The sequence below is a fragment of the Poecilia formosa genome, unplaced genomic scaffold, assembly GCF_000485575.1.
Source record: "Poecilia formosa unplaced genomic scaffold, Poecilia_formosa-5.1.2 Scaffold188, whole genome shotgun sequence".
Taxonomy (NCBI): domain Eukaryota; kingdom Metazoa; phylum Chordata; class Actinopteri; order Cyprinodontiformes; family Poeciliidae; genus Poecilia; species Poecilia formosa.
Window position 1 is genome coordinate 754,573 of NW_006800127.1, and position 15,216 is coordinate 769,788.

The 15,216-nt window shown below is 41.0% G+C and overlaps 1 protein-coding gene across 3 annotated transcripts in view; it reads right to left on the reverse strand.

The window, feature by feature from the left end:
* lzts2a (leucine zipper, putative tumor suppressor 2a) overlaps positions 1-15,216 on the reverse strand; it is a 42,996-nt gene that overhangs the window by 2,959 nt on the left and 24,821 nt on the right. For all 3 annotated transcript variants that reach the window (XM_016678720.1, XM_007566219.2, XM_007566220.2), the window contains 6 exons: positions 4,652-5,300; positions 2,159-2,812; positions 1,920-2,042; positions 1,418-1,564; positions 793-1,293; positions 42-146 (listed from right to left, as the gene is read on the reverse strand). In XM_016678720.1, the coding sequence (XP_016534206.1) occupies positions 42-146; positions 793-1,293; positions 1,418-1,564; positions 1,920-2,042; positions 2,159-2,812; positions 4,652-5,269 (2,148 nt within the window). In that variant the 5' untranslated portion in view covers positions 5,270-5,300. The remainder of the gene's footprint in view (positions 1-41; positions 147-792; positions 1,294-1,417; positions 1,565-1,919; positions 2,043-2,158; positions 2,813-4,651; positions 5,301-15,216) is intronic.

Genomic DNA, 15,216 nt, shown 5'->3' on the forward strand with positions numbered 1-15,216 from the left:
AAGAAACAGATTTTCATTTAAATTAAGTTTTTTTTTAATACTTTCTCTTTCTCCTCGTGCCAGACCCTCCTCTCTTCCTCAAATCGTGACCGCTGCTCCTCGCCAGTTCTTCTCTCATACATGAGCTCGGCTTTCAGTCGATCCACCTGGAAAAAAAAATAATTATCTATTTTGTGTTTCAGTGCTGAAACGTGTGGTTGGTGCACAGGCACAGATTTACAAAACAAACAAAAAAATAGTTTATTTAGGCTTTGCTTTGTCAGCAAAAGCATTGAGGCTGAGGAGTGTTGTATTGTCATGTGTAAATTAAAATGTGTATGTATAACTGAATTATTAGGGATTGATACAGGGTTTCCCTCAGTGTATTATAAGCCTGGCGGGCCACCAGGCTTTACTTGTGCCCCTGCCAGGCTTAGCATTGTTAATTTATTAGTTGGTTTTTTAATGATTGACTTAATAGTTGGTGTTTAGGTATTAATCTTCCAAAAATGCATAACTATGAAATGATACTTACAAATTTCCTGTCAACTTTAAACATTTTCTAACTCAAAAACACAGCGGGTGGCTGGACGGCAGTCGTAGCGCCATGAGCACCGGGTTTAACAAGTTTTCTGCGGGAAACCCTGTGATGTGATCATATGTTTTTTTTTTTTAAGAATTTGACCTATTTGCTCTAAAAATAAACTGAATTGTATCCAAAAGGCAGTTTGCTAAAATATTCATTAAAATTCCACTTTTTTTTACATCTATTTTTGTTCTCTGTGCCACAAAGAATTGCCAAAAAAGAAGTACCTGCTGTCTGAGTCCCATTAGCGTTTCTGCATTCTGCCTCTGAGCCTTGGCTTCGTCGCTCTCTCCGCCCCACACCAGGTAACCGTCCTCTCCATCACGGTACATGCAGGGGCTGGGGCCTCCCCTTCCCATCACAACTCTTCCCTGTTGAAACGACAGGCTCACGCCGAGCCCCTTCTTGGGCGCGTTCCCGCTGTGATTGGACAGCGTGTCGCGGATCCGACCCGATTCGTCCTCGAGACGGCTGACCTTTTCACGCAGCAGCTCGGCTTCGCTCTTGCGTCTTTGGAGTTCGTTCTCGCAGACCTCCAGCTCCAGGGATCGCGTCCGCAGGGCCGTCTGGGCCTCTTGGGTTCGGCCCTGGCTCGCTTGCAGCTCGGAGCGAGCTTCCCTGAGCTGGGCCTTGAGCACCACAATGTCGCCCGCTTTCTGGGTGAGCTCAGACTGGATTTCTTTCAGCTGCTGCTTCAGGAGCGAGATCTCTCCCGACTTCTGACAAACCTGATGAACAGCAACAAAAGCCTTATACCAACAAAAAAGAGAGACATACAGCAAAGGTTTCCTAGTGAACTCAGAGTCACTGCGATTCAGAATCTGACCTTTCCAAAGTCACATTCTGACTCACCTCCCACTTCGTCTCCTCCAGACGGGGCCCCAGCTGCGTCTGCTCCCTCTGGATGGTGGCACACTTTCTTTCTAGTGTTTCTCTGTCCTGCAGCAGGGATGAGAAATCCTCCTGCAGCTTCTTTTTCTCCTGCTGCAGCTGGAATACCTGGGAACGAGCAGACACGCAGGTTGGATACGAAGGTCAAATTTTCACATGACGTTTATAATCCCTGAGACAAAAAGACAACGTAGTCAGGTTACTTAAGGCTGACATTTTTTTCAAAGAGCATATTTTGTAGACTATTGAAGTTTAGAAAACACAATTCAGTTGCAGAACTTCAAAATGTACAATCCTCCGCGTCTTTGAAGTCGTTAGAGATCATCGGTGAGCAAACAGAATCCTAATAAAATACATTCAGGTTTGTGGTTGTAATGTGACAAAACGTGAAAAGTCTAAAAGGGGAATGAGTAGCTTTGCAAAGCGCTGCATAAGACGTAAAATGTTTCTGTGTCTCACTTACCTGTAACTGCAGCACCTGCTGTGCTCTCTGAGCTTTCTGAGACGTCTGTTTCATCTTGACTGCACAGCTCTGCCTCAACTCCTCCATCTCTCTCTCACACCGTCGCTGCTTCTCTTCATACACCTTCCAACGCAAAAAGGCACGAGTGAGATGGTTTTCTGAACCGGCGTCGACATAAAAGGCTTTATTGGACATTTTAAACGAATTTTGTTCGTGCGACGGGGATGGCGACGCCCCACCTGGCAGATGGCCGCCTCGTTCTCGTCCAGGTTTTCCCGGAGCTGTTGGAGCTCCAGGTCTCGCTCCCTCAGCTTCTCCTCCAGCTCCTTCACCACCACTTCGTATCCCTCCACAGGCGGCGGCGAGTGCCCACAGGACCCGCTGTCGGAGAGGGGCTGCCCGCGCCCGCTCAGCGACCCCGAGCCTGTGCTTTTGCTGAAGGAGGATCGTCCGCTGTCCGAATTGCTGTGACCGTGGCCGCCGCTTCCCCCTGAAGTGTTGCGAACCAGAGCCGACACCGGCTCCACCGAGCCCCCGGAACCAGACCCCGAGCTGGATCCCTCGCTGGGGGCCAAACTGTAGCCCGTGCTGCTGTGAGTGGGGAGGCTGGAGAGGGAGTTCCTCCCCGAGTCGGACATGGAGCAGGACTGGCTGCTGCGAGCGTTACGGCCTCCGCACGAGTTGGTTTTCCCCTCGGAGCTGGAGCTGCAAATGTTGCCGTTTGTGCTGCTCGTGCCGTTGGGGGCGGCGAGGGGCAACAGGACGTTCAGGCTGGCCTGGCTCTCGGACAGACTGCTGCCTCCTGGCCGCGGAGACAGGTACTGCACCGAGTGACGGTTCTTGGGGACGACAGGTTTGAAAGCCGTGGGACGAATCAAGACTTTCTCCATGTTCTGAAAGGGAAGAAAATAAAACAATTGATCATTTATGACTTACAAAAAGCTCATCTGCACTACTTTACTTATGCATACTTATTACTTATGCAAAAACAAAAATTAACCCCACCTTTTCCTGTTTTTCTACTTAAGAACGATTACTTATTACATTACAGAAAATCTAGATGAAATAAATAGCACTACACAACACAAACATAAAAGCTGTAGCAATAATGTGATATGGAAAATTTTAATGAGTATACTTATAGGCACTGCTGTATATTCTGACCTGGCACCGCCGTCAGAATAGCCTACCTACAGACTTCACTATACTGACATTCTTATCGAACGTAAATAAGTAGATGGAGTAAGAAGAGAGGACATTTGATTAAAGGTCAAAGAAGTAAGAGAGTGAAGGTCCAGTAGAGATGACACAGAAAGCTTCTTCTGTTCTGTAAGCATTTTTTAATGATGTTCCTTCAGGTTCATTAGATACGTCGATAGACGTAAGTGATTTCTGACACCGATCGTAAAGCGTCTGCAAGGTGAGTCAACTGATCCATCTGAGCTGGTCTGGCTCAACGGATCGATGGAAATGAGCTAATTAAATAACTTCAGACTTTCTTATGAATAGAATCTAAAGATAGGCGAAATCAGATTGAAAAAAAAAAAAAAAACATTAAGTGTCCGATCACGTAATCCCGAGCTGTAACTGAGCTGTAACGTTGTCCTTTAAAAGGACAGAGGTCTCAGTGCTTACAGTACAGAGAGGGATTTAGTGTCGTGCTGATAGTCAAATAAAGATTTCCGGTTCAGTAATCGGTCACTTTGCATATAATCGCTTTGCTTTAAATGCGTCTGGACAAAAATAAAACCATCTTAACAACACACTGCGGTGTTCCTCTTAGTAACAGTCTAAGATGTTCTGACATGCGGTAGATCAAAACTGTCATAACCAAAAACAAATACTGAAATAAATGTCTCAACAGAATATTTTAAGTGAATGGAATCAAGAAATGACAGTTTTCCACTTAAAGAAAATAATGATTTTCAATTAACCTTTTCAGTTATCTTCTTGTTTATGTATGTGTTAGATTGTAAATATGATATTTCTTTAAAAATGTATTTACTTATTGTATTTATTCTTGATTTCTCTATGTTAAACTCGGACATAGGCACGGAGTAATAATGACAATACTCTAATTGATCAAGAAATTCCTGGCTCCGTAGTTAAACATAACCTGATAACCATTAGCCATTGTGATTATAGCAGTGCTGTTTCTACAACAGTTCTGTAAAAAAAAAAAAAAAAAAAAGTACTTTTAATACAATCTGAAATACTTTAGGTCTGGTTGGTGTTTATCACTCTGAAAATGCTGTAAATGTCTATTCCATGAGTTTGGACTCCACCATTTCACAGTGGGACAGTGTGTATGGATGGAGGAAATTTAAGACCATTATTGGCCCCTCTTTATAAGTTATTGACCATCAAAGATATCCTCTGGCATTATGTTTCATATTCTGCAAAGTCTGAAAAATGATGGTATTAATAGCAGGTCTCCAAGAACATTGTCTGTCAGCAGTCTAATAAAGATCAAGTGGAAACACCAGAAATCTGCAGATAAGTCAAAAGTGGAGTATTTTTTAGATGAAAAGAGAAAAGAAAAGAAAAAAAAAACAACTTATTTTTGAAGCACAGTGCAGTATTATATTTTTAAGGTTGGTTACTAAATACATTAAGCAACACATATTTCATTCAGTTTAATTTGTTCAAATTTCCTTTCAACAGATTTTTAAAAAAATAAAAACTAAACAGTTTGACCTTTGTTGAATCCAAATATCTCATCATCTCCTCACCTTCTCCAGCTGTCCAGACACGGGGACGAGTTTGGGAGGAGGCCCGCCGATGTTGCCGTTCACAGTCCCGCTGTCCTTTTGGTCCTCCGGGTCGCTGCAGGGACTGGCGACGGTCAGCACCAGGTTGTCGTTCCAGTCTCCGAGAACCGCCTCTTCGCTTACGTATCCAAAGTTTGCGTTGGTTCCACCTCCGGCTGCTCCAGCAGCCATTCCACCCCCACCTGCACAGGCAGAGTTTCCAGGTCGCGGATGCTTTTTGGTGGGCAGTGGCGGAGGGAGAACCTGGGTTTGAGGCTGTGTGTGGTTGCTGTTGACCAGCAGCTGCTCCAGGGAGCTCCCGCTGCGGAGGCTTTTGTCCTGCAGCCGGAAGCAGCTGGTGGCCGGCGTGGAGCGACGTGGTTTGTTGGCGAATTCGCTGCCAGCCCTGCAGTGCCTCTCTTGATACGTCCTGCCTGATATGAGACTGCTGACTGAACCCATGGCTGCGTCGGCGCTGCAGGCCCCACAAGGACCGGAGCAAGGGTCCGAGGGGGAGTGGGGTGACAGTGGCCGGCACTGGTGGAGGTCAAGACCTGGATTGGGATGGTCACTCACAGGGAGTGCCTGGACCAGAGCCATGGCAGCCTGACCGCATCAGACAAACAGCACACTGACAGGAGAGAAGAAACAAAGATATTACAGTCACGTGCTTTAAGTAGAACAAAACTAACCCTGAGACATGTTTTGCAACAGGACTGTATTCGCGTAAATAGGTCATCTTAAGCCTTTATTTAGAATATTTTCTGTTTCAATGGCATCAAAGCCAGTATATGTGGGTCCTTAGATTACTAAAGGAGTTAGAATTTGGCCCCGATGAGTCACAACCTTTTTCTGATCATTCCTGCAAAACAGCCGACAAAAAACAATACAACCGATTGAGTCATAAACAGAAAAAATTGAGAGTTCGGAGCCAGAAAAATATGAGGAGGAATGAAATCCACACTGAATGGCAAGATCCCAAGGGATGGAGTGAACTGTCAGCATCTTACTGATAAATTGAGAACTTTTCCATTGATTTTCATTTAGATATTAATCGAATTGACAAACCTGCAAGAATTTGTATGCATGGGCACTAAAATGGCAAGATAAACAATGTTTGTGTCCAAGAAAGTTCCAGAAAGGACTACTTTTAATTTGGATGAACATTCCTAGAACGAGTTAGAGTAAAAAAAACTGGGATTTTATTTCTAAATTGTTTAAACAGCAATCCTTTAATTCACAACCTCTATATCAGGGGTGTCAAACTCAATTTCACCGAGGGCCACTTCAGCATATTGGCCCCCCTCAACGGGCCACATTGACGGTACAAATCAGGAGTGCATCCCTGCTAAAACACCCCAGACAAAAGGTTGACTTCCCTCATTCAGGTCTGTAGAGGCTTATAATGAGTCAATGGTCCAGGTGTGTTAGAGAAGGAATGCATCTAAAGTTGCAGATGGTAGCTCTGGAAAACTAGACTTGGGCACCCCTAGTATAAATGTATGAAAATACAATGTTAAAAATAAATTAAACACCTAATATTGTTAAATAACTGATTTTATGTATTGAAGTTTTAAATATTGTATTTGAGTTTCCATGGCCTATAAAATGCTCAGGGGCCACATGTGGCCCATGGGTCTTGAGTTTGACACATGTGCATTACGCCATAGAACTGCCAATTGGTAATTGAAGTAAAGTAGCTTCGATTTAAAAAAGCCTACACTGAAGTCGATTGGCAAATGAACCATCACGAAAGAGGAAGGCTCTTGTTGTCTCACTGCACCCCAAGAGATGCATAACCTACAAAAACCATTTCTGTCTGGTTTTGAAACAGAGATCTATTGCATGTAAAGCAAACATGATAACCATTAAACTACAGGAACTGAACTTCTCTATTTTGTTTCAGTTTGAGGTTCCAAAGTTGATGATGTGAGATGCAACACATGAAAATGTCAACTGAGGCTTGCACTCAGATGCTTGGATTCAGAGTACAGACCATGACCCCACAGAACCTTGTTGGCCTTTAGTAAACACCTGTGATGAATAGAACATGCAAAATCTGTTTCTGTCTGGTTTTGAACCAGAGACCTTTTGCATGTGATGCGAATGTGATAACCACTATACTACTGAAACTCATGCACTTTCCACTGTTCCTGGTAGATGATCCACATTTTGTCAGAGACTAACGTCAACAATGGGCATGGAACAATGTCAAATACTTAAACCACAGATCCTCTCAGAGAGCACAGTAACTTGGTGAACAAACTGTCAGACTTATACTTGTGCCTAATTTCACATTACAGTCCATAAACTAAGCCTGGGATCAAAAAATTGTATTGAAGATGTCATTAGCAGAGAGAAATGGTTCTGCAGAGACTTGGCTAAATGACTATAAAATAAAATCAATACTTACAAATAAAAAATGGTTCAAAAATAAAATTAACACATTAAAATAAAAAAAAATATCTGTGAAATACAATCAACACTTCAAAATAAATAATGGTTCAAAAATACAATCAACACTTCAAAATCTCTGGAAAATAAAATATTATGTATGTTGTTTTGAAAAACATTAGAATATAAGCACTTTTATCAAATCTTCATTGTGGTAAGATCGTGTAAGTTCTTCTTAAATCCATGGAGACTCAACAGTTTGTAAGGTAGGATAGCTCAGCAGGTTAAAGCACAGTGCTGGAAACACTGAGGTCATCGGTTCAAACCCGGTATGGGGCAATTCATGTGTAAGGTCTTTCAGACAATCAACACTTCAAAATAAATAAGGGTTCAAAAATAAAATCAACACTTCAAAATAAATAAGGTTTCAAAAATAAAATCAACACTTCAAAATTAAAAATGGTTCAAAAATAAAATCAACACTTCAAAATGGTAAATGTTTCTGTCTGTTCAGTCCATAAAATCAATACTTACAAATGGTTAGGAAGCACATTACAAACATTTGGTTGAAATGACGAGTTAAATTTAAGTCTCCATTACAGACCAGAGAAAACTAAAGTTGTATTAATCCATTTGAGGAGCTGGTAGTTTATCTTGAGGAAATAAATGACGATGCAAAAGTTAATTAGACTGTAACATGCGCAGTCCGCTGCTCAACCACTGCAGAATTAGAAAGAAACTGATTTAACAAATGGAGCCTTCTTGGTGCAAGTTACCCAGGAGAGCGGCGCTCTGGAGGAGCTGCAGACGTAACATCATCTGTCCGTTTCGGAGAAGCGAAACCACGCAAAAAACAAATCCTGGACCGCACAGGGTAAAACACTCAGAGTTCAGTTGGTCTGTTTGGATCAGACAGATCCAACTGACTGATGAATTAGCGCAGATTTTTCTGCAGATGGGAACCAGGAGGAAGTTGTTCAGACCCTAGTGGGTGAAGTGATGCTAATTTAAGTGAAGTCGCTTAATTTAATTTATTAAAAGTTATTGGGGTGGTTTTTGTCACTACGAGAAAATGTAGATACATTTATCTGCTTAATCTGTGATAGGATCTGGATTCACGGTGAATATTAACTAAACCGCATAAAATGCAACTAAATAGCCGATGATTGTAATTTCACAGATAAAAATAGTACATGACAGATTTTTTATTTTTTTTATGTTGTCGGTCAAGATAAGGGATAACAAAAAAGTCTAGCGCCACCTGCCGCCCTGACACCAACTCACACACATCTTCATTCACAGTCTTACTTGTAAATCGATTTTTCTTTACTTGGACGTTTTGATGTTAGCTTGTCGATGTCTCAGTTTTATTCGCTTGGAAAATCAATAAGCAGCTTGAGGTGACTCTGCTGCTCTCTAGAGGCGAGAAGCCGTAATATTGGCTGGTAACAATCGGAATGCATTGTGGGAGATGTAGTTTGTAGTCAATTCGTGCGCAAAACCTATTTTAAGTCAATCATCGGCCTATAAAATGCTGGGGGGCCACATAAAATGACATGGCGGGCCACATGTGACCTGCGGGCCTTGAGTTTGACACATGTGCTCTATATAATCACTTGAGCAAGAACAAAATGTTAGAGTTTCTATTTTAAAATTTCTTCTGCCCTTAAATTAAGACTTTTACACGTAGTACAAGTAGCAAAGTAGGCTTAATGATGATCCTAATTTTAAATTCAAAAGTTTACATTTGTTCTCAGTACTTCTATATTTGGTAAGGATTTATAGGAATATGACAAAAATGAAAACCCCTCTTCTTTGGGCCTTTATGTTTTGACATTTGCAAAACTGAAACTCTTAAATTGAAGTTTTACTGAATGCCTTTATTCTAAATGAAATCAGTAGGATGCTATGTATGAGTTAACATCGTAAGTTATGTTAAAGGAAACTATTTACATTATATCTGGTTCATTAAGGCTACAAGAAAGGGCAAAACATTTAGTAAATAACAGGAAGGCAAAATGGAGTAGAGCAAAGTTGCCGTACAATGTCGGACCTGATTTTCTCAAGAGAGAGACCGTTTTTGAAACGCCATCCACACTAAAAATGCTAACGGCACATTAAAGATGCTAAAGTGCAGGGCATGTGTTTGGAAACACGGATCAGGGACGGTGGGGTGAATCACAATACCACCATCAGTTTTTGATTTTTCTAAAAGTCCTCATCTATAACTGCAAGCACTCATCTAAATTTACCGAGTTTTGAATTTCAGTCACTTTTTTTTCTCGCAGTTACACTGCTCACACCCATCAAAACAGCTTTGAAGAAACCAACAATAGCCTCAGTGAAACTATTTTTAGGGACAGGAACACGAGCAGATAATATAAATACAAAGAGCTGCAGCAGGCTGAGCTCTCCATCTGAAGACTCTATATCATCAGTGTTTGTTGCCCTGGAGGACTGGAAGGACACGCATCTGCAAGACCGCTGAGCTAAGATTTTCTTACAAGCAGGCAAGTAAAATTAAAGTTAGTAAATAACTGCTGTGACAAAAGTTGCATTTTAGGAGCGCTGATGCTAGGTTTCAAAAATGAAGACGGCACCACAAATTAAGGGAGGGCACCGATTCTGTGAGTCCACATGAGTCAAGGAGATAAAGATATTTGTGGTATGTGATCACTTTCAATGTAGTCAGAGCTCACAGCCTCCTGTTACCTTTTATGCAGCCGCTGCCTCCTCCTCGCTCTCCTTCTCCACTTCAAGCCCTGACAAGGACCTCTTGGCCAAGGATAATAGAATTAACAACCCTCTGCAACCATCAACCATGCCCCCCCCCAAGCTGTTACCCTGTGACCTCCTGATGAGTTGCAGGGAACTGGTTTGATTTCATCCTCCCCAACCTCGTGACCTCCACTGGAGGGAATATTGTTCTGGCTACTACGGCAACAAATCTCAAAGGCTAATATCCCCCTCTCATGTTCCTCACTGGGCTGTTTCTTTAGGTTAGTGAAGCCCACCCCCCCCTCCATCTTTCTTTGTTGATAAATTCCTCTGAGAAAGTGAAAATACTTTATGTTCCCATCACTCGTTCCTCCGCGGATGCATCTTCTTCTCCAGTCAACAGCACAAGATGGGAAGAGGGAAAAACAAGCTTTAATCACCACTAAATATAGAGAAAATTTCCTCTTCATGAACATTTTTCTGACACTGAAGCATTTAGAAATAAACTGATTTGTCAGGGGCCAACACAGGGAACTTAAATCTAAATCCATAAGACGTATAACCTAATGCATTGCATTTACTGACAGACTAAAACTGCACTAGATCATACTGTGCTCAAGTTTATCCTTTGCATCAACTGGGCCAGAATAATAAGTTTCCAGGTACCTTTCTAACAAGATGCAGAAGGAGGTCCTGCGACAGGGAGGAAATAATCCTGTTATGACAAGTCTGTTAAAATGCCAAAAGAGGAAGCGTATTATTCCCCTGCAGTGGATTCTCCCATTTGCAATCGCACGCAACCTCTGAGCTGTAGTGGAGACTCTGCTGGGCTCTGGACAGAGTCGGAGACGTGAGAATGGAGAGAAAAGTGGGGGAAATAAAAGGCATTTTAGAGGTGATGAAACAAAGGCAGGTGGAAAGGGGGTGACTGATGGAGAGGTTGAGGGGATTTCACAACAACAAGTGCTTGGAGAAATCAGGCATTTGTAATCCAGTTTGAGAACCTTAAGACAGTAAATGTGGACAGAAACACCATCTGTTGTACTAATTCCTCAATATGAGAAAATGTTACATCAGATTCAGGAGTAATCTGACGTAGGGTTAGGGTTTCCTACTTTTCCTTAAATAGGAAAAAAGACTGTCTAAGTCTTTTTTCCTCATTTATTCCCCTTTTAGATCCTTTAACCAGAAGAAAAAAATAATAATTGTGGTTTTAAGAGTTGCATAATAAAGACAGAGGCCCTTCATGTGAACGGGTCTTATTCAACAATGAACCAGCAAGCAGGGCAGGGATAACACATAATACTGATTTCAAAGTTTGATGCTTTTCCAAATTACTTTTTTAAAAAGGGTTCATAACAAATTTACTGTCAATGTCGTTGCAGAGGCTTTAAAAGATGGAAAACGCAAAAACCACAGTTTGTGATGAAACAAGAAAATATGGAAAAAAAAGAAGCTCGGAAATATAAATTTCTCTTCTTTTCATCCAGAGCTGGAAAACACTGAAATTTGTTCACATACAAGTGAACAATTAACCTGTGCAAGTTAATAAGTACTGAAAAGTATTTGCTCAGAGCGGAGAGAACGTGTTTGATTGATGAGAAAACCCTGGCAGAGACCCACAGCCTGCCTGAACCAACTGTTCAGGTTCTCAAAGCATTTTTCTGACATCTTCAGTTTATCTTGTTTGAATTTGTCAGTCTCGACTGCCTTTATTAGTAAATTCTGTTTGGGCAAATTCGGCATACAAAGTTGGGTATGTGAAACGATTCAATGGTTCGCTAACTACAATTAATTTTACAGGTTTTTAAACGTGCCAAGATTTGAATCGTGAAATAAGAAACAGCAGGACATCATCTCATTGTTTAGAGAAAAAAAAAATATCTGGTGGTTGAAAATGACATTTAATCGGGTAAAAATGTTTTCTGCTCATTACATTTTTTTATTGCTAAATCTACATCTGGTGCAGTGATGCTTTAGGTCACTTTCCAATGAAGACAAATGCCTAAATACATGTGAACATCATCTTCACAGAAGTTCAATCAGTGGCAAAGGTGATGTTTTTCTTAAGTCGTATTTTAGGAGTTTCCCACTTCCTTCCTACTTTCCTGTTTACTTGTCATGTGTCCTCTTCCACATTTCCTGAGATGGATTACTGCCCTTCTCCTCTCCTGCCACTCTCCTTTAGTTTTTCACCCCCTTATTCATTCGGCATCTTGTCTTCTTAGCCCTATGTGACTAGATTTCCATCTGCTTATACCTGAACTGTGACACACTGCCACTGAAGTAACTATGAAGTTAGGAAAAAATTAACTCGTTAATAGAGTATCAGAAATCCTTGAACTATGAAAAAGGATGTAATTGGTCAGTTCACAGCTATTTGGCTAAAATACCTGGTCATTACACAGTTTTTTTTGGGGGGGGAGGAACAGTCCCTTAAAAGTAAAATTAAAGACTACAAAGTCATTTATGTTTAGTGAAGAGGTTGTTTTATATCAGCAGAATTTCTGATTGACTTTTACTAATATAGATCAATGCAAAAAAAAAAAAAAAGGTTCAATTGTGAGAGTTGAGCCCAGCAAAACCTAAGCAGTAAACTGAAGCTGGAATAATGCTTGGCATCTGCAAACAAAGAAGAATCCACAATAGAAGCTTGGCAGCAAGACACCGACACACACGCACACGCACACACACACACACACACACACACACACACACACACACACACATTAGCTCAGAACGGTGATGTGTCCACACCCTGTTTATTCTCCCATTTATTTGTGACACATCTACTCACAAAATCTCCAACATCAGATTTCAGACACAAGAGAGCCGCACCGCATTGAGACAACCAGCTCCACTGAAAACGCTGAGCTCTTTTAAAGTTTTGCCAAAGGGCCTGAGGTTATATTGTGCCTCCATTCCAACACAATGACTGTCTTTGGTCGCTCATTCTCACCTACCCCCACACAGGACAGCTTTAAGGTCGCACTACGTTTGTGTAACCAATCACATCAGAGGGCTCCTCATGGATAGCATTGTTGACATTGTAACTTTGAACCAAAATGTGTTTGTGCCCTGACTACTACAGAACTATGATTTTAAAAAAGCTGCTTTTTTTGTTGTTATGAAACAACTTAGCTTTCTACAAAGAAGTTTATACAGAGGTATTTGGCAGCAGGTCCTCTTTTTTTTTAGTTTTTTTTTTTCTTTCCCTTGCATCTCTTCTTTTACAACCAACTTGCTGTTGCTAGACTCGAGCCTTTCCCTCTGTTTGGAAGCGTTGTCATGGCACTGGAGGCCCACAATTTTTATGTACGGGGTGAAATGAGATAGCGAGACATGAAGAATGGAAAAAGGAAGGAAGGAAAAGTGGGAGTGAATAGGTGAATGAATGTGTTTTGTGTAACAGCAGACAGGTTGGTTCCCTAACATCTCAAAGCATCTGGCTTCAATCTGAAAGTGAGAATGGACCGACCCGAATCTGTTTTTCCTTTACACACATCTCCAGCGGATGAAAAGGATCTAAAAGTAAACTCCTGAATAAAAAGGAAAATATACAGTAAAGATCTGGAATATGACCAGAGAGATGGATCAGTCTTCGGTTGATCATCTACATTTTTCGCACAGTTCCTGGGAAACCATTTTTTTGAGCTGAAGTACTATCATCAGCCTTTCTGATGACACTGGCATTTTCATAAGTTCAGATGGCTACATTAACTAATCACATTGTGCTTAAAGTTTTCTAATTTAATTCAGTATATTTATAAACTTCTAGTTCACAACAATTGTGTCATGGCATTCATAAGACAAACTGACGTCATTTATGTAGAGAAAAGTCTAATCAAATCAATCCAATCATACAGACAAATTAAAATTTCATTAAATAAAGTCAAGTTTGAGTCAAGTTATGATCTGCGTGAGCTTTGAATTTTGATCCCAATGGTTAATCAAACATAGAAGCATGCAAAACCATGATAACCACTGGATGAAAATACCCGGCTTATGGTCTCCACTTTAATTAAACACAAAGGCGTTCTATTGGGTCAAACACCTTTGGTTCTTTTATTTAAACTTTCTGCAGTTGCTGTTGTCTGTGACTTCGCACTAAGGGCAGAAATCAGCATCAAGCAACAAAATTTACAGCCCACTTCCCCCCACTCAAACAAGGTCTTGAGTTCGCAGACCAGTTCATTTCTTTCCCATCAAACTCATTCATTCAAACATTATGCAATGCCAAACGGTCATACAGAAACAGGAAGGGATCATTGCTAAATTATTCCCACAAAGTCAGGATCATGAATTTGTCCAAAATGTCTTGGTATGCTAAACCATTAAGGGTGGCTATCTCTGGAAATAAGCTCAACGCCTGAGAAACAGCACAATACTATCCCCTCTGCACCAAACTTTACATCTACCAAGACTTGAACATTGGATTGTCAGTCACAGACACATAGTTCATCACTCCAGAAAACATGACTCCATTGCTAAAGAGTCCAATGATGGTGTGCTTTCCACCACTACATCCATTTAAACCTGATGATGTAAGGCTTGGACAAAGCTGCTAGGTCACAGACACCCGTCTCTTGAAGCTCTCTACACCTCGTTCTAGAGATTATCTGTTGGCCTCATGGAGCTTGAAGGTCTTATTGACCCTGCAAAAATATTGCTGACTTCAGCGCACAATGCGCATCAACATCCATTGATCCAGCTCTGTGATTTTAAGTGGCTTATCACCTTTTGGCTGAGCCACTGTCATTTCTAAATGCTCGCACTTTCTTATGAAACCACTGACAGATCACTGAGAAATATTTGGTAGCGAGGAAATTCTACCAATGATTTGAATTATTGTGCAAGTGGCTTCCTATCAATGAACCATGCTGAAATGTACTAGATCCCTGAGAGCGACCCATTCTCTCACAAATGTCTGTTCAAGGGCCCCACATTCCTGGGTGGTGAAATTTATCCACCTGTGGGCTTTGAAATGATTAGAATACAAAAAATATACATATTATTTGAATGGGTGAGAAATACTATTGACTAAAATCGTTTGTGCAGCACTGGTACAAAGAGCCTAAAGTGCAAAATACAATTTATTGCTGCAGTAGCTATCTTTAATAAAGTTCCAACTCATCTTACAACTATTACACATCACATCACATCTTGATCAGAAGATGTGATGTGATTTGTGATGTCAGTAAATGAAATTGTTTTTATGAATATTAGATCATCAACATTTTTTAAAAGATATCCGGTTCACCTTGGACGTTTATGATCAAAAAGACGTGTCGCTAATCAGCATTTTGTCATGCACAGTAATTTATAAGCATATTTCAATTGGCACCAAAAATATGCGTGAAAATATATCAGTCGGCTCTCTGTGGTTCCAATATCAGCTGGCACTGGAAGGAACTGATGATGCAGCTATGGGAAAA